The following is a 26,656-nucleotide window of genomic DNA, read 5'->3' on the forward strand; positions in this document are numbered from 1 at the left end:
ACATGCAAAAAGGAAGGAATTGCCCCAATGACTGCCCAGGATTGGCTGCTAAGCTGCATTTCTGTGTCCTCTCCCCTCCACGAGGCCGTGGGGGCTGCTGTGCTGATGGTGGTTCTCAGCCAGGTGTCTGCAGGGGCCTCTGCAGCAGGAACCACGCCGCATGTGGGGTTGCACAATGCTGCTGATAACTACAGATATCCTGTCCCTCTGTTCTTCCTTACAACCTCTCCATGATCTGCAAAGCCATCCTGTGTGCTGAACTTTAGAAAGGCACATCAACCTGAAAGGGTCTGCAAGGGAATATTTCATTATAATCCACCACGGAGTTGCCTGAAAGAAATTATTTGTAAGGCTTTGAAGTTTAGACTAGAGACATTTTAAGTAAGTAGGATCAGTATGAAAACTGTATTTTTCAAGCTTTTAGGATTTTAAAAGTATTCTGCAATGCCAAATGTATAGTAGGCATCAATTTAAATCAGTGGCAGACAAATCTCCAGAATTTCTGAAGTCAGATAGCTAAACATTTAAAATCTCTAGGTCTTGAAGCAACTTAAATTACTCAGAATTCAATCCGAATTCAAATTCAAGAATTTAACAATAATTTTGAAATGAGCTTCTTGTGTTTATTCTAATATTGATTAGATTTTTTGCCTAATAAAATGTCTTTTTTGGGTCTTTAAGGTGAAAAAGGTAAAAGCAACATAGAACATTCAGAATATATCTGTTGGATTTTTTTTTAAGTTGGGGAATATATATGAACTTGTAACTTCATGAAACTAGAATTGTCAAATTTTCAAAGTGTTGGATTTTTTTGGTCTATTTCTAAGCAGCCTTTATCATGCTATTTCAGACTTCCAATTTCCATTTAATATCAGATGGTTAAAAGAGTTGAAAACTTACAACATTTTAAAACTACACTTCAATTCAGTCAGAGTTCACTTAGAATCATATTAAACAGAACCCTATTTTAACAGGAAAATTCAAAAATAAACACTAAAAAACAGCCTTATGCCCAAATTTTACTGCAGAAAAAAGTAAGAGGCAATAAGAGTGTCTGGGTTTAGCTGTGAAGTATAAATTAAGTAAACCTTTGTTTTGGAACGTTTTGATCAGATTAATATTAATTTGTAATAGTATCTTAGCAACAAATCTGAATAGGGCTTTTAAATCAGTGACATCATATAGGATCCATTTGGAGGCATCTGGCTTTTATCTCTTGAGTATTTCCATGGTTCCTGGCACACACAAACTGCTGGGAACAGTCTTCTTCTGCAGCTGTGTTTGAAATATATTTCACACAAATCTGAGGTACCAAGCCAAGCCAAATTTGATTGATCTTTAATAGTGTTCTGTGGGTTTTGTTTGTTTGTTTGTTTGCTTGCTTACTTGTTTTTTACCATAATGATTTAGAATCCAATTCTTTTACCTCTGGTGTTGTTGAACAGCACTGACACACATTTATTTGTTGAAATCAACCCAACAATTTATGTAAGTGTAGCTGGTGGTTTCTAGCATCATCACAGTGCTGTGGTTTGTATAAAACAGCTCTGCTCTGGGTATAGTACTATAAGAGCTTTGGGGACTGCAAGCAGCCTGGGGACAACAGCAAGATTAGTGTTTTTCCTGGAAATAGCTTTGCCAACTGCGAGGATTCAAGCTTGGCATGCTGAATTGCTGGAGCTGTCCAAGTGCTTAGGACATGCCTAGCGTTAATGCCGTGCACTTGCATGGGTCTGTTCATTCCTTTTCTCCGTTTTCCTACAGTCCGAGCCTCCTGCTTTTCCTTCCCGACTGCCGTACCTATATCATTTCAGCAGGAACTGAAGCAACCGCAGACCTTAACCTGATTGCCAGTACCCCAGTTGCCTTCCGCTGCGGCTTTTATTTTTTTTTCCAGCATGGACATCCCTGCCTGTTCCCATCCTCCAGTGGACACAAACCCAGCATTCGGGCTGATGATGCCCAGTGCCAATATCGAGCATCACGCCAGGTTCCTGGTGCCTTGCACAGGGGACACCTTGTCTAGGGATAAGGAATTTGGGCCTCTCAGGCTAAAATCAAGACATTAGGACAACAGCTTTTCCTGTATAAAAGCAGCAACCAACATTATATTACAGAATTAAGAATACCTTTACAAGACAGTACATGATAACTGCATCATTTCAAAGCAACATAAAAAATATTTCTTCAAATGATGTCTTTCTATGCCTTGAGAGGCTTGAGAGACCTCTAATACCATATGATTATAGGCATACTTATGTGCATATAAGGACAGTCTGTACTGTAGAATAACACTATCAGTCATTGCAATGGATTTTGTTAAAGTATGTCCCTGAAACAATATTTACGTTTAAGTGAAATTCTATTTAAAAATTCCAACTATAATAAAAGTTCCTATTTTTTAGGTATATGCCATAAAGCACTTCTTAGTATACAAGTGATGTAAAAAATGTTTGTTTTGCAGATTCAAGAATCTGCAAATTAATAAAAAATTGGATCTTTGAAAGCACCAGGTAAAGTACCAGTATCAGCATGTCACCACAATATTTTAGAGTTAAAAGCTAAAGGCAATATTTCCATCGAAATTCACCCATGTGGAATAAATATTGAAAGATTATAGTGTGCATCAAAACAAAATAATTAGTTTAAGTACTTTCATAAACATCAATAGAGAATAATTGCATAGAAAACACTAATATAAAATTGCTAAATACCCATTTTTATAACTGGACTGTTTAAAAAGGTTGAATGCTTAGAAGTTCAGTTGTAAAGTTTTACATAAGGAATGAAGACAGAGTGAAATTGCATACAAATTCCTTAGGTTTGTGCAGCTTGTGCTCTGTCCTGCTTTGTAGGATTTTGAAACCTATATTAATTATTATGTAGATGTGCATGCAAAACTTTAAGAAAAAAAGAATGAAATATAAAGTAACATCTGGAGGATTGAGATTTTGTACCAGAATCTGTCACATAGAAGCATAGAGCTAAGGCCCTGAAGAGCTCTACTTTCCATTTGTTCCTCTACTGTGATAGACCATAATAATGTGTGGCATTTAGATCTAATTAATGATTTAATAAATCTAATTAATAATAAATTAATAAACACATTAATTAATAATTTAATTTAGATCTTATAACACCTGATGACGTGAATAAATAAAATTTTTCTGATCTCATGCATAATTAGAGTGCTCAAATTAAGTAACTCCTCTACAGCAAGTCAGCATCAGAATGTTTGTAAAGCAGCATCTTATAAAAGAAGATGTATATTCTCATATAGAGAATCATGAACTCTTTAGCTAATGCGTATTTGGATGCCTGCCCTGAGACACTTTAAAAAACTTAGTTTCCAAAGCTCCTGCTGATTAGGTCCTGTCAAGATTTATTGTGTGATCAGGTCCTGTCAAGGTTTATTATGTATGGAGGCACAAAAATTGGCAACCACCTTGAAAAGGCTGAATTTCAGATTTCAGAGATGCTCCTGGCATTTCACTCTATCAGGTCATTTAACTAAACCAAGTGACTTGTGAAATTTCCTGGGGGGAAAGGCTCTGCTATCTCTGTAATCCATGTTTCACTGTCCCGCAGAATTTTTTTGCATAATCACTGTGAAGTTTATGAAGCACATGCAAAAACATGTACATTTCTTGAATGTCTGCTGGTTCCTTATCTTTGTGTCTTTTACTGTGATGTTGTAGAGCTTGGATCATATGGAAACCTAAAATATTATGACACAATGACTGAAGAAGGTAAGAAATATTTTAGAATTGTTTGTATGAGCTTTCTGTAAAGTCCTTCTTTAAGCATCTTTTATGTGTTTCCTTTTTCTTTTATTTTACTTTGTACTATTTTTCCTTTTTTCATTTTGAATAATTCTTTTTTGCATGATTTCATTGTCAATGTAATCAGTTGTCGCTCTCTTTTCAGGTTACTGCCATCAGCTTTTCAGTTTTGCTTCTTTCAGATAAGGAAATGTGTTTATTAAAGAAGGACATACATGCAAATCTATACTCACAAATTATACTGAACTGTGTAACAGAGCTTACAGTGATGTCATGTTTTATAGTGTATTTAAGAAGATTTAAGATCATTTATGGATGTTCAAATGACTCAGTTTGAGAACGTTTATTAAATTACCTCAGTTTTTTGTGTTATTCAAAAGTAATGCATAAACTTCTTCCAAAAATTAAAAAAAAAAATAGGCTTCACTATTTCTAGGATGTTAATTGTATGCTTAATTGCAATACAAAAAATATATAAAATCCTGATTCTGCAGTACAAGTGGGAAGTAATTAGGGCCTGAATCAGTGCTCAGTGAAATCTCAGAGAATTTTTCAGCTGAGTCAAAAGTACTGCCGTTTATAATGCTAATTCAGGAAAGTAGTTAAGCATGTGCTTAATTCCCCCCATGTGCTTCAATCAGCATTTGTGCAATTGGGAAGTTTTCCTCTACTGAGACCTGATTGTGGGTAGATCAAGGCCTCTTGTGCCTCTCTCTGATTACAGCGCCAGGCAGAGGGTTTCATGTATGTTCAGCTTTGCAGTGAATGGCTTGCCGGAAGATGGAGATAAATGCCAGGCCAGTAGAAAAGTTAACTAACTATTCCTACTCAAGTTTAATCACAGAATATGAGATGAACGACTTGAGTCTCTTTTTCTTTTCTTTTTTTTTTTTTTTTTTAGAAAAGCTACTTTCTTGCTATTTTCTAGTTCAGATTAATCCTAATTTTAAAATGTTCTAATAAAAACCTTGATTATGTGACTGCACCTGGCCATTTCTCCAGGAAAAGTAAATGTTAGGTTCTGACTATATCCCATTTTCTCCATTTGCCATTGACAGTGTCATACAACCACACTATTCTGGGCCCTGCTTTCACAGGCAGTTTCTGGCACCTTTGGCCCAGTATTACCGGATGCTGATTTCTTCTAGAGAACATACAAGGTCCAGTTGGTATGGATAGTTTTCCAGCTGGGAAATTCACCCATTTACAAAGATGGTGGGAAATAATAGATGTCTGCAAGGGGACTTTACTGCACATATTGATGTTTAAGATGTTAAAATACTTCTCTTGAGCATTGGAAATGAGTTGTTAACTAAGGTCCCTCAGACAGAGCTACCACAGCTAAAGTTTTTGTGATACATCTTGTCTCACTATTTATCACTATCAAGTTACAAATGTCCTTTCTCATTGTAGCCTCAGAGCTGGTTACAGTGAGCTTTTTTTTTTTTTTTTTTCCCTGGGGTACTAAATCTACCATCACTACATTAATAGATTTCTAAGTTGTATAATTATCCTAGAGGTAGTTAAATATAGTTATCTGTGGGAAAATATACATACCTTCCTACTGTATATAGCAATATAACCGCTATATATTATTACCATGCCTATGCTGACTATAATTCGATAAATATTTAATGTCACCTTAGAGAGCACCCTTCATGAATAAATAATTCAAGACCTACTGCATATTTTCTTCCAGTAGCAAAAGCAAGGAAGGAAGCACTTTTTGTCTTTAGGAGTATTAACACTGATAGGAATCTATGGTATGGGTTAGCTTCCCAAATACAGCTGTTGTCATTCATTTTTATCATTTTTATATGTCCTCAAAGAGCAAATATTGAAGAGGGTATCCCAGAAGCTGAACTTAGATCAAAGCATGCTATATTTTGAACTTGCACTCTGCATCACACCTCTTTTCCTTATCCTTTTTTTCTTCTTCATTTTCCTCTTTTTAACTGAGCTTTCTATACATTTTTATACCTAGAGTTATGTATAGAAAAATGTAAACCCAATTAAAAATCTGTGCATTTTATTTTTCTGGTAGAGTACATGCTTGTGTCAGGGTCCTCAAGCCCTGAGTGAAATGGGATGATAAATCTTTTAAATCCTCTGATGAAGACACACAAGGCACATCAATTCTTGATGTAGCATAAGAAGAAGAAGAGGCAAAAAATGACAACACCAATATAGTAAATCATTCAGAAGGCTGTTGTGCCCTAGGCCTTGGCAACTGAACTCTGCTGTTTTGTTAGCTCCTGTTTGATCTGAAAATTACTTTAGATTAATTGCTGTTTGAACAGGCCCTGCTTAGGGAAAAATGTGATGGGAACCAGATGGGAACTTGAAAAATCTGCATGTACGTGCAGATTCGTGTATTCGTGTGACACTTTGATGACTTTTTAGCATGAAAACTGAAGGACTGTAAGAAAATTTCTGGAACTGATCAATTGTGATCCGCAGTTTTATTCCCTAACTGGCCTTCATCAGACCAGGCAGGCACAGGTTAGGTTGCCTAGGCAGCCTTAAATTTGACACCTTGTGACTCATGAGAGCTTGGCAGCATTGCTAGTGTTGTGGGATGTAGCAATTTGCATTTAGTTAGAGGCAGAAAATCAGACAAATGGCACAGTCTTGATTTTTTTCTTTTAATCCAGTAGATTTCCCAAAATATATTTCTCTATAATCAAGGACTTCTGAGTCAGAGAATCTGAGTCTGTAATCTGGTTTACAATCAAAGGACTTTTACTATAACCCTGATCAGGAGTTGAACTCCTGAAAGATACCAGCTGGAGTTACTCATGCAGATCAAGGCATGTGTACATTATGCAATGCTGAATTGTTTTCATGTATTCAAATATAGCCAATATAGCTTTAAGCTACCTTAATTTTCATAAGAATTTTCTAAAATCATTTATCCTAATTGGGGTGTGTGGACTCAAGAATCTTCAGATCTGGACTGTCATGTAAATGAGATTGATGTATGCATAATAATGTAAAATGCTTACATCAAAAGTGCAGATGATGTAAAAACTACTTTAGACAATCAAACTCGTAGTACATAGGGCTGTTAAAGACAAAACCTTTGCTAGAAAGAAATGCAATTTGCAGTGCAAACCTTCTGCTAGAAGGAAGTGCAGTTACATGAAATTCCTGTGGTTTATCGTAGTAATTCCAGCTGAAGAGTGAGAGAAGGTCTGTGCCTAAAAATGAATCTTTGGGGCTTTATATTATATATGAATGGTTTAGGAACATCCCATTAAGGTCTTATTCCCTGAAGTGTTGGTGCATCCCTGGGCTTCTCCTTTGCCAAGCAAGTTTTAATTAGCCATCTATAGAGGAAAAGGCAGTAGTGTTCACCTGCAATGGCCCTTCTGTTTTATGCTTTCCATAGTCAATTTTTGTCTTTTAATAATTTCTTTCCGCTTCTTGTTCACCTTACTGAGCAAACCAAATCGAAGTGAATTAAGTAAGACTATGTGCAATAAACAATGCACTCTCTGGAAGAAAAATGAAGAAAAATAGTCTTTTCATTACAAATGATCAGTTTAATTTCCTTGTCCGCCATTTTTAGCTGTGGAGTAGTCCTGTGAGTGAAGTGGTGGATGTGTATCTTCAGTGCTAAAGCCTAGGTAGGAAACTCCTTCTGAAGCATGGAGGGATGCCCTTGACAATGTGATAACAGTTGAGGAAAACAAATTAAATTTTAAGCTTATATAAAGCAGAGTTAGTCTCTATAGAGACATTTCATTTTCAGTTCAATAATAGTTCTAGCTTCCCTAAACAGAACTAAACAATTCCAAACAAAACAAGAGTATCCCTGTAAAACTCTGCATTATTCTAATTGAAATGTTTTTAAAAATGAACCTTAAATTAAAAACAACCTGGAGAAGATGAAGATGTCGTTGTTTCTACAGATAATATTTCAGAAGAGTCTCACATTCTTCATTTGCTTTGCTTCCAAAAATGTTGTTTGTATTTGTGACATCATAAGCCAAATACTAAAATGTGTGAAGTGAAGTTGTACTCTGAAGCTTACCACCAGTAATCTATGAGCAAGGGGTATGAAAATTATGCAGCCACCTCTGAAAATCTACACATGCTTCTGGATAGGCTCTTTTTTTCCCCCTAAATTTGCTTCAAATGGAGTTAGAACCTTTTCCAACATTTCTGCATAAAATATTTGGAAATACGATTTTATTTGTATGCCTCTGTTTTCTTTTCTTTCTCTCTTGAGCACATCTTGTAACCTGAACACTTCCCTTCCTTTCTCTCTCTTTTTTCCTTTTTTTTTTTAGGTATTTTTCTCTTTTTCCTTTCCTAAATGAAATATCTGGCATTGACTGCCTGCCCTGAAATAAGGAGGTGGTTTTCTTTTTGTCGTGTTCATCTCTGCAGTGCTCTTCTGCAGGCAACGTTACTTGAAGCATTAATGTTACTTGAAGCTTTATATACCAAAAACTTAACAATATATTCTTAAATGCTAACTATTGTTTTTGAGTGTGGTTTGTTTATGGTAAGACTGAGGTTGTTGAAAGGGCAGTGCTTATTTATTGAATTGTTGTGTTATTTTTATAATTTTGAGGTGTTTTGTTGAAAAATTAAATCCATTTCCCACCAAATGCTATGTGCTAGTCCCATTACACAGCAGAATGTAGCTTCTGTTCATATGAAAGTGTTGGTACAGAGTTTTGGATGAATTTCTTTTAATGGTACTGTTTCTGAAAAGCTCCCTCTTGTGAGAGGGGTGAGAGGATTTGTTTCTTGACCCATGATTCATTCTTGCATGTGTTGTATTTCAACTTAGAAACAGTGATGCTGCGTTATCTATCTCACCAAGTTCACTCATGACTTCTGTTTCCCACCATTAATCAATTATTCGATTCCACTGAAATATTTTAGCCTTGAGCCTGCACCCTTTTTGCAGCAAAGGCAGCACCAGTTGGACAGCTTTCAATGATTTTTTTTTTTTTTGAACTGGAGATGAAGAATTAAGAGCCCTGTCTGGTATTCATGTTTTTCATTAGAAGTGTACTGTAGTTATCCAATTATATTTTAGGAAAGAGGAGGAATAATAGCAATGAGAACAAAAGTCAAAAGAATGCACACGACATCTTCCTACAAAACAAAAACTGTCATAACCTATGCAAAGAGTTGTAATGTAAGAAAACTAACTTAGAGGAAGGACTGGGTTAATTTCACTTAATGTTTGCCATCTTTGACATTGTCTACTTTAAATATAAAATTTGGACTTAATAACGAATAAAAAGTGACAGAAAAGTGATTTCTCTCTTAGGAGTAGACAACTTGTCCCAGATAGAGTCTATATGATGAGTTCTGAGTAGATCTCTATTTTCTTCAAGGATAACTTGATGAGAGATCTCAGCCATCTGGCAAGTTGAGAAACTTTTATGAAAATTGTTTGTTATGATGATTTTTTCTTGTCCTTCTGAAGTGTCTGTAGTCACAGGGACACAGCTGAGTACAAATTGACAAAGTGACCACAGTCAGTGTGACAGGATTTATGGATTCCTCTGAAATTCTGTGTTATTTTGCTCCTAATTTAGACCTGAACCTGTGCTGTTATCTTTACTCATCTTCTGTTTGGGCTGAAATTCTACACCAGCACTTTCATAGGTGGAACTTCAGTGACTTCCTCAGAAGAAAAAGATTTTTTTTCTGTTGTTGTCAGTTTCTTGTTCAATTGTTTGCTGATTTCTCATAATAATAATAAAAAAGTTTATACTATTTCTATTAAAAAGAAAATAGTAAGTATGTTTCAGAGTATATGGGTAGTAAGTATATATCAGGACATCAGAGGAAAGTGTTTAATAACGTTTGCTGCTTGGGAAGGGATGGAAATGGATTAGTGGCACTGATTTATGCAGCCTAAGCTGTCGCCAGGAAGCCTCGCCTCTCAAAATGTCTACATTTATATAATGGTAATCCTTTCTTTTAGGAAAGTTCAAGGAGAGGGCCTCAATTCTTCATAAGATTGCCAAAAAGAAGTGCCAGGTGGAAGACGGCGAGAGACGGAACGGACCTGCTAGTCACGGTGAGCACCCCAGCACAGACCCACCACGAGTCCCTCGGGGCTCATTCACTCTCCTATTTTGCTTGAAAATACTTAGAGCCAAATTTCCCTCTCTACTTTATTTGAGATAAGCTAGTAATAACTATTCTATTTACCTATATGAAAAAGCGTAAAACACAGGGAGAGGGCTGGGCTGATTTAAACGTTATAATGACTTCCTGTAGGGAAAATGCAGGAGTGCAATGCTAATTTTTGACATGAGAGAAATAGGCAAAATTTGAAATCTCAATGAGTTTACTGAACTTCGAAAGGTTGGCGCAGGAGCTGACCATGCTGTGTTATTTTCCCATAATTGGTTGTGCTGAACAAAACCTGTTTTGCTTCAGCAGTTCTGCACGTCCATAGCATCCCCAGGGGCCAAACGAATAGCTCTGGCAGCCATGCCTGGTTTATAGCACTACCTGCTTGTTCTCTGTTTTTTTTTTTTTTTTTTTTCCCTGTCCACATACATAACGAAATCTGCCACATGTGCAGTTTGCACTCTTTTATAAATTGCAAGGCAGGTTTCATCATTTTGTAGTTGATGGAGCCCTGAGAATTTTCTGGTGGAGAATTCAACTGCTTTAGAAATTTTTGTGCAGGTACTTGCTGTAAATTATAGATGAATCTCTGTAGTTCTTGAGGTCGAGAAACACTGCTCTAGCAATATACACATTTCAGGTGACAGCATTCTTACCACAATAATAAAAAAGAGCCTGCACATTTAGGATTTGATATGTGCATCTATGAGTTGCAGTGAATCAATCAGGCTTGCATATGCTACTCTTGTACCAAATCAGCTTACTGTGTTTTCCCATTAAGGATAGGAATTTATCTTTAGTTCAGAAGTTCATATATTAGAAAGAAATCCCTGCCATGAACCCTCTTTTCTCTACCACTGCATGTTCTCTGCATTAAAAAACCAGATGCAAGTGTGTCTGATAAAAGCTGAATTGTTTTATCAGTTGATACTTTCTCTGACCTTGTACTATATTTAGATACAGTTTGCCTGCAGAGTCAAGCAATTGGGTGGGATGCTCTGTTAATACACTATAATGCTGCATGTGGGGTTAAGAGACAGCCCAAATGCACTGAAATAATTACAGGCAGTCTGGCACTCCACTCAGATTTTTAATTAAGAGTAGTCTCAGGGTAGCAGTAATGCAACCACATAGCTGTATTTACCTCTGTGTGCAAGGAACATTGAACCCAATTTAGACAGCGCTTTATAACCTCATATTGTCCAAGGGATTTTTGGCCATTGACATTTTTATCTAGTACATATGATAATTATTTAGAGATTTCAGAGATAGTCAAGGTAAGAATAAATTTGAAGAAACCTAGATTCAGAACTCAAAGGCTCAATTTTATCCCTCTATTCTGAGTAAAGGTTTTGCATGAAGGCTGTAAGACTCTGTTATGAAGGTATTGGATCATCCTTTTATTCTTTTCCCACATATCTTTAGAAAAAGAAAGAATACAAATGCTGTTAGGAAGTAACTTTATTAATTGCAAAGGCATAGTGCAGTACGCCTCTGCAGAGGTTGCAGAGATAATTATGTGGGCTTTGTTTGATATGTTGTTTACCGTATGGGTATAATGCTGTATGTCACTTCTTACCTTAAATGTTCACTTGCCATAAATAAAACGGCTTTAGCAAAAGTAAATTAGTTAGGAGCACTGAATATTCTCCAAAGTCATAAAATCAATTTTAAATTTCCAGAATGTAAGTGCCAATAGGATAGTTAACAAAGTCACCACTGATCCAAACTGCATTCAAAATGTATACTGGCGGAATAGAAGCCAGAATTTCTCTCTCTGTTTTTTTGTAAATGATATATTGGTCCATTACCAATATTTGATGGCTTAGATATGACAAAAAATTCACTAAAGAATTTGTTATTTAATATGCTATTCTGTCATTTTCTTTTTCCTGTTTATGGATGACGTACAGAAAAAAGTACAAAAGTGGAAGTTGCAGTAACACCACCAAGTGATTCAGGACCAGTGCAGAATGGGATCGCCCATAACGTGGAAGAAGAGGTTAATGTCTTTTTTACTCTTTTTAATATTAATTTTGGCAGACATATTCTGAGATTGTTTCTGCTTTTCACTGAAAGTACACATCCTAATAGTAAGTAGCTGTTGTTATGAACAGGCTATAATATGTATATTCTTCATTCTCAACAAAACCCAATATATAAGAAAATGTATTGCTATCTAAAATTTCTTTTTCTCATGCCTCCTGTGCCTTGCAGTGCCAGTAGTTTGGAATTGAATTCTTTTCAGAAATATTTTTCTGCTTATCAGACAAGAAGTTATGTCCATAGCTCTTAATACAGCTAATGGCTATTGCTTGTCTGCTTATTATCACATTGCATAGAATTTGCTCTCTTAACATCTTACAGCATCAGGTAGCTTCTGATGCTGTAATTCATGTCATAGCTAAAAGTAGTTACAAAGGAACTGTACAGGAACTCTTTGGTTCTGTTTTTGAAGCAAAATCTTGAGACAGCTAATAAATTAATCCTAATGAAATATGCTATACTGATGTTTCTTTGAGTCTCATTCATAAGACGTACTTAAACTCAGCAAAAGAAGACATTGAACACATAATTGTGTTAACATACACCCTTTGCAGACAGCAATCAGTTTATTGCATAACTGTGTTTGTCACACATCTTAGCAGGCATGGTGGTGATGGCTTTCCAGTTGGACTTGATCATCCTAAAGGTCTTTTCCAACCGTAGTGATTCTGTGATTCTATGGTTTACTGAAATAGCTGTAGAGATGAGATAACTTCTGTTTAGTGGTAAAAAAGATGTAATTCTCAAGTGCAGTGGAAATTGGGTCCTCTCAATGCCTTTTTTATGCATTCAAAAGATTTAAGTCTTAAAAACCCCGCTTAATTCCCAAGTAGGCAAATGAGTGGAAAAATGCCAGTGAATTGACTTTGCTAAAAGTCCCTTATAGGAAAAGATTTGTTAAGGATAATCTTTGACACAGAAGCTTGTATAATGGTTATATGTAGTGTATAATGTTTGTGCAGATGACTCCTCAAGCCTTTTCCAAAAGCTGTAGGTACACGAGAGTTACTGCAGAAGCTTGAGCAGTGGCAGGAGCTTCCCTTTGCTAGAAGGGGAATGAGATATCTTGCTTTGGCACGCAACAAAATCATGAAACAGAAAGTCATTGGATGTGTTTGCTTTTCGTTTATTAGGATTGCTAGTCTAAATCATAAACAATCTTGACTTGCTCACAATCTCAGCAATGTCACTAGCTGAGTAAAATTCTTTGCTTCAGAGGTACTGCAAGACATAGGAAAAAGTAAAAGTGGTATACAACTAACAGTGTTTATTTATTTCTGTTGGTCACTTCCCAAACACAATTATTCCTCACAAGGAATATAATTTTTCTTGGAACATACTTATAACAAGGGAAGTCATCCAGTTTTGTGCAGCTGTCTGCAAGACAGGGAAAAAACATAGTAGGATGTCCCTGGGAAGAGTTTCTGTTTGCTTTACAAAGCTAGAAGTGGAAAAAATGACAAGATAATTATGGCCATTTGCCAGCTGGTGCACCAAATATGGACAGATATCTTTAGTTCTTCACTGCTTACAGACAGTTTTGACCTCAGAAACAGGAAAAAACAGTGAATCAAAACCAAGGTTCTAAAACAGAAGGATAGTTTTTGACATCCTGAATAATCATATAATGATAATGAATCTCCTGTGAAAAGAAGAACAAAGTAGAATGTTTAATTATATTTTCTGCTAGTTGTCCAGGCTGACAAGCCACAAAAAATACCGTCGTCAGACCAACAAAATACTTTTCTTAAGTAAACAATGTGAGTATAATCTATTTAATAAAATTTTTCAGCACTCTACTTTTACAGTATTTTAACACTGAGCTTTTTAAAGTAAGTACAAATCAATTTTCAGATGTATCTGGACCCTATTCTAGAGTCTGGCTTCACCACTGTAGTGAAATACATCCTTACGTCCTTAAACTTTTTTTTTTTTTTCAGTTTAGCAAAAAAAAGTAAGAAATACAAAGCAGTGTATTTTTTAGACTTCTTTTACTAGGACTAATATCATGGTGATATCACGGTGGCACACCTTGGCAGAACCCATTAAGTTGTGTAGAAATTATTATGCGGGTCATAGAAAAATTCAAGATCTGGAGGAAAGAAACTTCAGAATAAAACTGATTTTGCCTCATAAAGTTTTTCTCTGAGGTTGTTCAGTGGAAACAATGACAGAAAGCAATCATAAGCAATCATATCTCACAGACAGCAGTGGCCATATGCTATCTTCTTGTATCATAATGAAGGGTTTTTGAGTTTGTTCATAAATCTGCAAGGTCAAGCAACCTCATCATCCAATAGAATGGTTTTGATTTCAAACAACTGCAGGATAAGAACATATTTTTTTTCAGGAATAAATTACTCCACAATGTCATCCCCCTTTCTTTTCCCAATTTCCACTAGACATCTCAAATTTTCAGTGAGGCATGCTGGGGTACTTTTATGTTAAATTCAGCAAGCGTTAGGACATTCTGAAAATGTACTGTGCTGTGTCAGGGGTGGGATGCATTATTTGCCTTTATCAGGGTGACAAAACAGACCAAGCAGAGAAGTCTGTAGCTGGTGCAGGAGTGATTCTGCAGTTCCAGCTCTGCCAATCCAAAAGAAAGGATTTTAGGCACATCCTGTCACTATAACAGATAGCAATCCCCTAATAGCATTTTGAGACAGACCATGATGGCTCCTTCCCTGGTGGCTTTTCTAATTTTGGCTTCTTCCAGTGATAACTAGACAGTTGCTATTTCATGCTGTTTCAGTTATTGATATGCTGAAATCTGTTTTGCAATTTTTATATACCTATATCTATATACACAGACACATATATATGTAAAAAAGATTGTGTATATATATATATATATATAAAGAGTTGTAATAATAATTAGCTGCATTCTATGTATTTAGGAATAAAAGTAAATAAAAATAAATAGATTTCTTTAGCACTTAGAACCTTACTTCCCTGTGAGGCGCTATTCATACTCTCAAACGTACAGTAATCCTTCTTCAACATATTGCCTTGCTATTTGTGCATAGCCTCTTGGTATGCTTTTCTGAGCTGTGTCATCACCCTGAAACCAGCTGTGGACCTCTTGAGATACATGGTGAAAGTTAATAAAATGGAACAGATGACAGAGATGGGTAGGAGATGACGAACAGAGAAAGAGAGAGGCAGAGAGAAAGAGACAATAAAAAGAGCAAGAATAAAGGTCAGGAGGGACAAAAGCAAGAAAAGCAATATCCTCTCCTTCTCCCATTGACATCCAAGGTAAATCTGTTTACTACATCCAAGCTTGCACAGTCTGCCAGTTTCCAAAATATCCAACTGCTTCCTTAGCTGTTCATCCCCTCCAAGAAACAAGAAAGAGAAAAAATGGAAACAGATGAACTCAGCACTCCTCAGCTTCCTTCTGCTTTGTATTTTGACTTCATGGGCGCTACCAGGATTATTCCTGATTTATAATAGTGTAAGCAACACAGGATCGGATCAGAGCATCACACAGCCTTTTCTTTGATGATAGTTAGAAGAAGGGAAATTGGTCATTGCTCTCCTGAGACTTCTTTCTCGCTTTCCGAAACTTTGTACAGATGCCTCATCTCCCTAGGAAATCATGCTCTAAAAGATAATGGTACCAGTTCTATCAAGCAGCTTTGTTCAGAGAAGAAATAACAAGTGCACAGGCTAATATGCCAGTTAATCTTTAGCAAGTTCTTCTCCTCCTCTTCTCTCCACAAGAAGTTGTTCATTACAGTGTAGTCCTGGCCAACAAACTCTTTAACTTTAGTCCTTGTATGAACCAGTATTCATCATTTGCCTCTGCTTCATGAAAAAAAAAAAAAAAACAGTTCTGGTAGATTGAATTGCTGAGGATTTTTCTTTACCTTGATTCTAAAAGAAGCACTGTTGTCTCAGAATTCAGAAATGTAGTATGAAAATCACTTCTCCTCAGTTTTACACTTGTATATGTCCAAAGAAGTGTTTTATGCGGCTTAGTCTAATGTATAAATGAAGTATAAATGCTGCTTAGTCTAATGTATTTCCTTCCTGGTGCGAGGCAGTTTACTTTTAATACCTACACATCCCAGTGATGTTCTTTGAGACTTGAAAAGACCAGAGGCACTGTCCTTCTTGGGGAATCAAGCTGCAAATTTGTCTTCAGGAAAAACTGTCCTGAAAAACACCGGCTGGGTATAGCTGTGCTCCCACAGCAAATCATTCAGTATTTCTAAAATATGTTTGCATTGAGGATCTAGAAGATGAGCATGGGGATCTAATTCTTTCTCCTCCACTGTGAAGTTTCACTATGAGCTTTGCCATTTTTCCCTCTTGCAGAAGAAGCACAGTCATACCAGACTGACAGCCTGCATCTCATGAAGCCATGAGATGTCTGGCTTGGCAGATGAGGGGAGAGCTGACGGTATTGTTGATTTCAACTTCAGGGTTTTTATGTTTTCTCCATAACATCCTCATAGACAAGCTGTGCAGGCTAAATGAGTGGTCAGTTTTCAGTGGACTGAAAACTGTCTGAACTGCTGCCAAAGAGAGGTGTGATCAGCCACCTGAGTTCCAGCTGGAGACCTGCCACTGGCAGTGTTCCCCGGGACGTGGCAGCAGGACTGTTTAACCTCTTCATGAATGACCTAGATGATGGGACTGAATGCAATCTCAGACAAAACCAAGAGGAGTCGTTAAAACACCAGATGGTTGCCCTGCTGTTGAGAGGGTCCTTGACACACAGGAGAAATAGAGACAAACTTGATAAAGTTCATCAATGGAAAATGCCAAGCGCTACTCCGAGGGGCTTAGCCCCATGCACCAGGACAGACTGCGGGTTGCCTGGCTGGAAGGCAGCTCAGCAGAGAAGACCTGGTGGGGCCCAGTGGATACAAAGCTGAACATGATCCAGCAAAGTGTTCTTGTTGCAAAGAAAGACAACAATGGGCTGCACTAGGCTGAGTGTTGCAGGCTGAGGGAGTTGATCCTTCTGCTTTGCCAGGAAGACAAATGTGGAGTGGCGGATCCAGTTCTAGACTCCCACTGCTAGAAAGATATGGAGCTACTGGAACAAGTGCAGCCAAGAGCTGTGAAGATGATGAAAGGAGCAACACATCTCTTACCTGAGAAAAAGCTGAGAGAGACTTAGATACAAGCATCTTAATAATGAGCCATAATTTCATAAATTAAGCACTTTAAATAATATATATGTTACAATGGCAAAAGGAATAAATCCATTTTACTTACATAAAAACCGTAACTTTCAAAGTATGATACTGAACGCACACCTCTCATGAAGGGAAGACTCAAGCTGAAATTGGAAGAAAAGGCAAAAATAACTATTTTGGTTTATTTTAATTTTGAGGTATTTGTAAATTAAGTTCCTCTTTAAAAAAGAACATCACTCCAAATCTCATTAGATCCTTTTATTTGTTCAAGGCTTTTGGTTTTTCTTCCCCTTAATACTTTTCCTGAGTCTTATTCCTCATCCTTTCATCCTTTTTTCACTTTCTAGGACCTCAAGACAGAGTAAAGGACACTGTCGATTAGTGACTTGCACAAGAGTTCATGCAGCAGAATGAATTGCTCTTTTCCTTTTTTTTCATTGATTTTCTCATTTGTCTTTGCCAAACTTCACTATCCTTTTTGTTCTTTTTTTCTGTTTCCTGTTTCCCAGTCCCTTAATTCCATTCTTCTTCCTCCACTCTTGTCCTCCAGAACCTCATCTCTCCATGTGCTTCTTGCTCATCCAAGCCTTTGCTCAGCAGGGTAATCTCTGTTCTGCTTCTGCTTGTAGGATTTTAAAAAAGCAATCCAAAAAATGCCCCCTGCAATCCATTTGCTTGTCCAAGACAGGCATGTTCACCTATTCCCATTTTCACTGGAATCAGTAGCACATCTCCCTCGCACTTTGGTAAAATCTGGATCAGCTCTGGGAAGGGACAGGCACTGCAATCTCCTTGCTGGTCCCCAGCCACCGCCGCCAGGACCCAGCCTGCCTCCCAGCACACAGTCTGTAAAACACTGAGCTCCAGTTGCAGCTGTAAGTTGCCTTCCCTCCACATATTCGGTCTGCCTCTTGGGTTTTGTTCTGCTTTTTGAATTCTTCCTTTTAACCTTTAGCAGGTTGTCCCAAAGTAGAAAACTCAGCAATAGGGTACTTTATATTTATAGACCAGTACAGAGCACGTATGGCGAAATGAAAGAAGACTAAAAGGGCACAGATAATATCTCATTAAATGTTTTATGGGCTGCCCCACAGAGAAGTGATCTTTGGAAAAGTCCAGCTGCCTTTCGCCCTACTGCCAGCCTCCGAACAGACCTTTGCTGGGGTTTAGTCATAATCTTTCTAACCTATGGCTCTCCTAAAAATACCTTCCAGTCTGAAGATAACACCTTCTCCTCCCTCCCACGCACACACACACGCACACGCACACACATCCACGTGCTCCCGCGCTTACCTGTTCCCATGGAAACCCCTCTGGAAAATGTTTACATGCCAACCATGTTAGGGAGAACTTCAGTTCTAAAAGACGACTTAGGTGCAGTAAGACAATGCCACTAATGCTTTATTCTTCTTGTTGGATCTCAGTTACCCCCCTGGCAGCTGCGGGGTAGAGTGTATTTTGCTTTGCCTGCCGGGGAGCAGACGGCGAGCTGTGCATTTCAGGACAGAGATTCCCACCTGCCCAGGAATACTCATTCCGCCTGCACCGAATTGACATGATTTGAACCTAAGTGGTGTTGTGTTCCCTGTCATGGGCTGTGATTCTGGGAATATATTAAGCATTTCTATGTTGCAGAGCGGGGTGAGGAGTTCACAACAGCCTTTGTTGCAAGGCATTGATATATTCCAGCATTCTGGGGGTTTGTTTGGTCATTAAAAAGATGTTTTCCAGTGCCTGAAACTCTTTTAAGTTGCCACATGCAACCGTAAATGAATGCCTATCTCTGGTTTGCCAGTATAGCTCTTTGTAACTTAATGAGATTGCTCTAATGTTGAAAGGACTTGATCTGTATTTTTCCAAGGCTACTGAATTGCCTTTCCTCCATTTTCTCTGCAGTGTGCTACTTCAACTTACTTGAAAATCACAATGGTGAGCTGCATCTCCTTACACCCTTAGCTGTTACTTCCACTGATGGGCTAAGTGTAATTTTGAACATGACACTATTTTCAAATTCTCCGAAGAGTACAACATGGGCAATGTGGGCAGTGAAAACTGCATGAAGTCTCAGGGAACTATGTTTTCAGGTGCTTCCTGGTACTGACAGTTATAACAGTATCTGGAGCAAAAGACAACCCATGCCTTGCTCATTCCCAAAGATTCTGCTGAAAAGGTGGCTCTTTTCAGCCAGAGGGCAAAGAGGATTAGCACAAATTAGCTGTGTTAAGCAGAATGACCTCTATAAGTAGAATGCTTTCTGAAAGCAAAGACATTGAATTCTACTCCATTCTTGACTTTTACTCCAGAATTGTCAATGCAAGATGTTGTCTGAGCTATGTAGATATTGGCAACTACCACTCTAGCTTAGCACCTCACCTTCCTTCATTTATTTTTCCAAATGAGTTTTAGCAGTTGCTGTTGCTGTAGATAAATGATTAATTCAGGTCATGGAGAAGAAGCTTGACGCTATTACAGAGTTACAGTAGCACTCTAGTTGCCTCTATCCTCTGCCTTTCTGGTGAAATAAATTAATATGATATTTGCTGCTCAACACTGAACAACAATACTTAAATTAGATAGGTACATCATATCTTTTGAGACATCGTATTTATTTCTTGATTCACTCATTGTGCAAAGTTGGCTTGTGCTTTCACTTCTGACTTCCAAGAAAAAAGAATACCTCGGCACCCTTGTGCAGCGTTATCAGGTAAAGATACTTTTACATCTAGGGCAATATCTATATTTCAGCATGAGCAAATTGAATTGCAAATAGTCTCTATCTGCAGTTTCCCTTTCCAGGGATGACCTGATGCTAATTCTGTGCTGATTAACCATATCAAAAGTCAAGACACACAAGACATGTACAAACATGAGGATTTTTCATTCAGTTCTTATTTATCCCAGTTATCTCATTTGAGCAAGCAGAATTAGCCTAAAATACATGTTTGTAATTCATATCCTATTGCTGTTATAAGATATGGACGAGTTGGCAAATACTGACATATTATTTCAGGCAGGTTTCAAGTGACTCATTGGAGTTGTTTTCCATGTTTTCCTATTGCCAGCTAAAAAATGTAGAAGTACAGTAGGTTGGTGTTATGCTAGATAAACAACTGTTTTTTCTTAGATAATCTATTTTGAGCGTAAGCGTCTTGGGAGACAGATATTTTCTGCTGTTTGCCAAAAGCAATGTGACTTTGGCAGATGGAGTATGCTATAAGGTGTTGTTTGTAAACAAAAGAGTTATTGATGGAATGTCACCATATGTTGTCATTTTTTATATAATGTGAAACACATAGTCACTTCCTGTCTCTGGGCAGATTTTCTTGGGCAATAGGGAATAGAGGTCAGATTAATCACAAGCAAAACAATTGGAGATGTTTTCCACAGGATTACAGAGAAGTATTAGATCCGCATGCTTGGATGAAGAAGTCATGGAAGATGGAAAGGGGGGAGATTTGATACCTTTTTCATTGTGTGGCATGTGTAACATACAAGAAGAAATGAAGTAGCAAGAATAGGATTAGGAATATACATAGATTGGTTTAAAAGAAAATGTTAGAAGTGTACTTGTTACAGACATGTAAAAGGGAATATATAGCAAAACTATACCTTTAATCTCATCTCTTCAAAATGAGGAGTTGCATCTGTTCGTTTTGTTATTTACAGATGTACTTCTCTACCCCTGGCAGAATATGCAAATGGCACATTTGCCTATTACAGAACTCATCTGGTTGTCGCTACTGTTTTTTACACTACAGTAGCATGTCCAGGCCATTCGGGGAAGACCACACGCATTACGTTTAGCACTGCAAAGTCATATGTAACAGATAGACAGTCCCAAGCATAAGTGGGAGGGCACACAGCACAAAAGTGGAAACGATCATGACAAATGATCAGAATTTCATGGAAAAAGATCAGTGACTATTATAATCCTAATTTTATCGTATTCTTTTATCCTCTCCCATCTCCCCCAGATTAGTTTGTATTTACCAGTGTGCCACACGCAAACCTGGCCTAGGAAAAGGTCTCCTGATGTTCATACTGGTTAAAGGAAGTTGAGCTGATGCCAGTCATATTTGGAAGGAATAGTATTGTTTTTAGTGACAATTCAGAATACTTAGAATTAACATTATTTGTGGTATAAATAAAGTGTGCTTTCATTATGATATTCTGAACTATCTTTTCAGACACAGTCAGTAAAATGGACAGTGCAAGCATCTCTGCCATAACTCTCTGCTGTGTCACTTTATGCCACTCCTGCTTAGTCTAGAACATGACACATTTGCAACATTTAGCTGTTGTAAAAATTATTTCCTTTTCTTTCCTTCAACCTCAGTTCACAGTGAAATCATTGAAGGCTAGATTTGCAAATGTGTTGAACTTGCTTAGTTTTGCTGATTTGGGAATCAGATGCTGATTCTGATTTATGAAACAAGAAACAAAGAGCTGGTCTGTAGCTTCTGTAATGCATCCTGGAGATAAACTAGCAAGGAAAATACTCTTTTCCCTGCTGGATTTTAGCTGGAACTTGAGTTTTTATTTTGGAGGAAGTTATCTGGACAGACAGATGAGGTAGAACAACTTGAAGTTGAAACATCTTGAACAGAGGGACCAAGTTTCTCCAGGATGCATGTGCCAAATCTCCAAATGTACTCTTTAATGCTTTTTGTATACTGACATTGGTGTTGCAAGTGTGTTCATGATAGTCCAGCACCATTTCACAAAGACATGCAACCAGAATAAGGCCCAGAGTTGAAGAACTGTGTATACCAGTAGAGTATTGCATGAACCAAATTAGGTATAAGGTAATTAGGTATTAATTTCTTTAAATTTTGCTGACTCATGCATAAACTCAGTCTTGTATGTAAAGTTCTTGTTGTGATTAAAAATGGTCATTGATCATGGCTAATTTCTAAAGATGGTAATTCAGAAAATAGTCATTTAGAGCTGCTTATGAAACAGTCATTTGCGGAGGCTTATTCCTGCTGAGTCTGCTGCTTGAATTATGCAGAAGCCACTCATAAAGAGTTACCTAGGCAACCCTTCAATTGCTCTTTTTGTGCTCAAATATTACCTCCATCATCATATTTCAAAGCTCAACATCCTGCTTGGTTTGATTTGCCTAACCCAATATTGTCTACTGGAGTGGAAAGGGAACAGATATGATTTTAGGAGAGTAATCCCACAAACTCCTGCATCTGCACCTGAACGGTCCCCCAGAAAGGTATCAATAAACTAGGGAAGTGAGATACTGAGTATCTGCCTGCTTTGGTGAAGAGCTGAAAGCTAAAGGTAGCTCTTAAGCTGCTCAGGAGCTTCTTGAAGTACTGTAATTATCATGAATCATGTTTCTGTGTGTGTTTTGAAAAATCTTTTAATGATAGTGCCTATCATGACCTCTTCAATTTACTGTCATCTTATTATTGGGAGTTAGACAAAGTGTAGAGTTAACAAAATACAGTCTTCTGTTGACATCAGCACCTAATCGTCAAAGCAGCTGCATCCTGTCAATGTGTCAGGAGGAAAAATGAGTTTGTTTCCAGTCATTGGTGTAAGGTGATAAAGTTGTATAGTTGTATGACTGACAAGCCTGAGCTGAGAGTTGGTCTTTGCCTCTCTAGGGACTGATCGGTTCATAATACATCAATAGCTGAATAGTTCAGGAGTTCATCCTTCATTTTTCTGTTACTCTGTTCTGTGGGGTAAGTTAGACCTGTGTGCAGTTTTAGACACATTGCCTAGCTGTGACGTACCATGGTTAAATAAGCCAGAAAAAAAATAAAAAATAAAAAAAATAAAAATAAAAAAGTGTGATGTTAAGATGGTCTGAATCATGCTCCCTTGGCTTCCCTTCTGCAGCAGTCTCAAAGGGCTGCACCTCGCCAGCAGGCTGGGTGACAGAAAAAGCTAGGGAAGATGTATGTAGCAGCCAAAAGGCTTTCTGTCGTTGGAAATGATCACAGTACGTCTGCTCTGTAGTGGACATGGCACGTGAAGAGCATACACGTGAAAGGAGGTGAAGGATTAATGTGAAGATCAGCTATCAGCTACACCAGTGAGGGAGGAATTTCTTTCCTTTAGTTTTAACACCAAGCTGTTAAGAAGACTGCTGGGTTGTGGCAGGTCTAAATAAGACATATTCTGGCTGGATGTGAAAAAAACATTCCCCCTCAAAGAGAGCCTAGCAGTGGAGCTGGGCCAGACAGGCTGTGCCGTCTCCATCCTTGGAGGTTTTCAGCCAACTCTTACTGACTGGGCAAAGATCTGGGCAACCTGGTCTGACCCCACAGCTGAGCATGTTTTGGGCAGGAGGGACAGGGGACCTCCCAAAGTCCCTGACAGCCTGGATTACCCTGTGGTCCAATGAATGAGAGAAAAGTACATAAATGTGTATTTTATATATATAGGTATATATGCATACATATGTGGCCAAGTTTGATGCAGACCAGATCAGTTTTGGTTTTTGATCGGACTACCAATGTCCATGAGGGAGGGTCTGTAGGAAGGCCCATCTGAGGCACCAGGTGAACGAGTGTCCACCCAAGGAAGAAGGCTGATGCTGGTCCCGCCGTGAGCACGGATGCCATCAGAGATGTCCTTGGCAAGCACTGCTGCAGGGATACCCTGCAGTTACTGAAACATAGTGGAGTCCTGAAGGTTCTCTAACCTTATTGATCCCCTTTAATACTTTGTTCACTGCTGTTTTTCTCACAGAATGAAGAAGAGGATGAGGACCAGCCTCTCAGCCTGGCCTGGCCCGACACCCTGCGCAAACAAATCACCTACCTGATTGTTTTACCCATTGTTTTCCCATTGTGGGTTTCCCTCCCAGATGTCAGGAATCCTGTAAGTAGCCCTTGTTTTAGGTCAGTGTCTTCTGCACAGCACGGTTGGTGAATGCCAGAATCCAAGGAGGGGCCATGGTGGATTTAAACATAAGTAGAACTATTTTTTTAAGCTTCCTTTTGTGAAGAAGGTGCCACAATAGAATTATAGAGTAAACGTCAATATTCAAGTGGGTGCTTATGGGTAGCGGAAAGATAACAGCTCTGTGAATATTGCCATTTGTATTCATTAATATTTTATTACACATTGAAAAAGCTCTTAAAACTTTGCGTAGCTTTTAGATCTATATTTCTAGATGTCCACTAAGCATTAGTGAGGAAGTCTGCCCAACAGCAATACCATAAAGGGTAAAACTGGAAAGTCAAAGACTAGATTTTCTGTGTTTTAAAAATAATGGTATGCATTTTTATTAAAATGCATATTCTACTAGCCCTGTAGAGCCATTCTCATTAAAGGGCAATTTTGTTTCAGGAAGATGTGACTAAAAATTGAGTAAAGGAGACTTCTATTTGTCTTCCTTTAATTTTCATACTAGGATAAGATCCAGAAGTTTTTCCAAGTGCAGAAAACTTAATACAGATGACTTACTGTGATAAAATGTCAAATCCTACTTCTTTTTTATTCACATATGCAAGCAATAATAGAATCATGGCTGGGGAGGCTAATGGAAAGTCAAAAAAAAAAAAAGTCAGTCATTGAAAGAATCCTTTAGAACTGCTTTAATCTGCTCCCTTTTGAATCAAAAATAGACTTAAACCTCCAGCAGCAGAAGGTTGTGCAATTTACAAGGTTATAAATCAATACCCTTATTCCTTTTTTTCTTCCTCATCACATTTTCCATCCCACACAGTGAAAAACTGCAATTCAGTGAAAGAAACAAGCTAAAATAAATATTTTCATTTGTTTTCAGATAATGGTTTCTCTAAGGGTAGAAACTGACATTTTTTCCTCTTTTTAAGCCTATTTTCTTCAAGCTTTCAAACAACACTGGTAAATATTTTTGTCTGGTAACACAAAAGAACATGCTACATGAATTCCAAGACTGTTTATTTCTGTATTTATGCCCTCATTTTGTTATTCAAAATCATCACTGTATTATTTTTCTTCATGATTTGTTCTAATATTAGCAAGTACTGCTAAGAAATAAGTGTATGCAATATTTTGAATTTAAAAATTCTGATGCTAACATTAATAGCATTTGCAATCTTTTTTGTTTCTTCTTCTTGAAGATTTATAGATATCCACTGTTCAATACTGTGTAGATGAGATTAGTTGGAATAATGGCTTGGGAAAGCCGGTGTCTGATGAATTCGCGTGCAACAGTCTAATGTGTGTGAATATTAACTCCAGGATTGTTCACAGAAAGACTAGTGTGCTGACATCCTGGAATTAAAACATTCTGCCATAACAAAAGCGATAAGCATATTTGCATGTGTCAGATATGTCATTGGGCAGCCGAGTTTTAAAATTTCATTCACTGAAAGGACTAGCTTGCTATACGGAAATAAAAGTGAATTGCATACTGTTTGCAGCTTGTAATTACATGCAATAATAACAGAAGAGGTAACAAGCTGTATGAATGTGACAAGCTGTTTACTTTGAACTTCACTGTCAAAGAATTAAGCAGATGGTTGCATCAGCCCTTGTGCCCAGCTGTCTAACTTTTTGAGGATGCTTCATTAGTGTGTTTGTCTCTAAAATACTCTCACTTGTACTTGTGTGCATCCCCCTTCCCTTGCCTAAAGAAAACAAGGCCGGACTGCACAGCTCAGCATGTGCTTCAGGAAACCACTTTATGTTTGGTCTGTGAGGCAAAAGTTAAAGCAAGCCTCAAACAATACTTTAGTAGATTTTGTAGGCAGGCCTAACATCAGGGGCCTGATCTGCAAAAGGGGATAATTTTAGTCAGAAATTCTATATCTGCATGGGGATTCTCAAAATAGCATGTGGGCATATACAATGAACCCTGTGGGCTAAATATTGATTTGAGAGACCATAAGGCACTTTGTCATCCTTTTCAAAAATCTGCTTTCCTTCCAGTCTCCTAGAGTCCTATTTTATCTCATCTTAGTGGGGAAGCTTTGGCACTATGGACGCTTGCACATGGTGTCAAACCATGTACACTTAAAACAAGCTGCACTTAGCTCCAGAAAAGCCAGAAACACCAGCAAAATTATTTTGTGTACAAGCGATCTGGTTATCAAGTTGGTAAAAATCCTTGCACCCTTACTATACTCTGGTGTACAGATATAGATATTTGCATTAATCTACTGTAGATTATGTACTAGCTGCCATAATTGATCCACTGGTTCAATAGTTGACTTGTTTTAGTGTGTGCTTGTCATCTCAGTTATAGCTCAATAATAAATTAATGTTTAGAAATCCTTATAATACCAATCATTTCCAGAAGCAGGTGTGTTCTAGGGAAATTTCGTTGTTGGCCTTACATTGAGATATTTGTAAAAATGATGAATATTTTCACTGTACTGATGGCTCATTTCACCAGTGGCTTTACAAGGACCATAAATACAGCTGTCCACCCCCAACAGCTAGAGCTATTGAAACTTTGATGGGGGGATAGGGGTCGAAATCAAAGTGCATCTCCCTTGCCATAGCCACAGTGTGCTGCCTCTGCCCTCATGACCAGGGCCAAAAAGCCCTCCCTGAGCCCGGTGCTGTTGTTGTTGGACCCATATAGGACTGTTCTTTGTTCCC

General features: G+C 37.8%; 1 protein-coding gene across 2 annotated transcripts in view; it reads left to right on the forward strand.

The window, feature by feature from the left end:
• SLC24A2 (solute carrier family 24 member 2) overlaps positions 1 to 26,656 on the forward strand; it is a 94,485-nt gene that overhangs the window by 60,198 nt on the left and 7,631 nt on the right. The window contains exons 4-7 of one of the 2 annotated variants that reach the window (XM_010226160.2): positions 3,699 to 3,749; positions 9,739 to 9,834; positions 11,807 to 11,895; positions 23,810 to 23,941. In XM_010226160.2, coding sequence (XP_010224462.2) covers positions 3,699 to 3,749; positions 9,739 to 9,834; positions 11,807 to 11,895; positions 23,810 to 23,941 — 368 coding nt within the window. The remainder of the gene's footprint in view (positions 1 to 3,698; positions 3,750 to 9,738; positions 9,835 to 11,806; positions 11,896 to 23,809; positions 23,942 to 26,656) is intronic. The other variant, XM_010226161.2, reaches the window with a different exon arrangement.

This window comes from Tinamus guttatus, unplaced genomic scaffold, assembly GCF_059628265.1.
Source record: "Tinamus guttatus ecotype Peru unplaced genomic scaffold, ASM5962826v1 Tinamus_guttatus_pri_ptg001022l, whole genome shotgun sequence".
NCBI lineage: Eukaryota > Metazoa > Chordata > Aves > Tinamiformes > Tinamidae > Tinamus > Tinamus guttatus.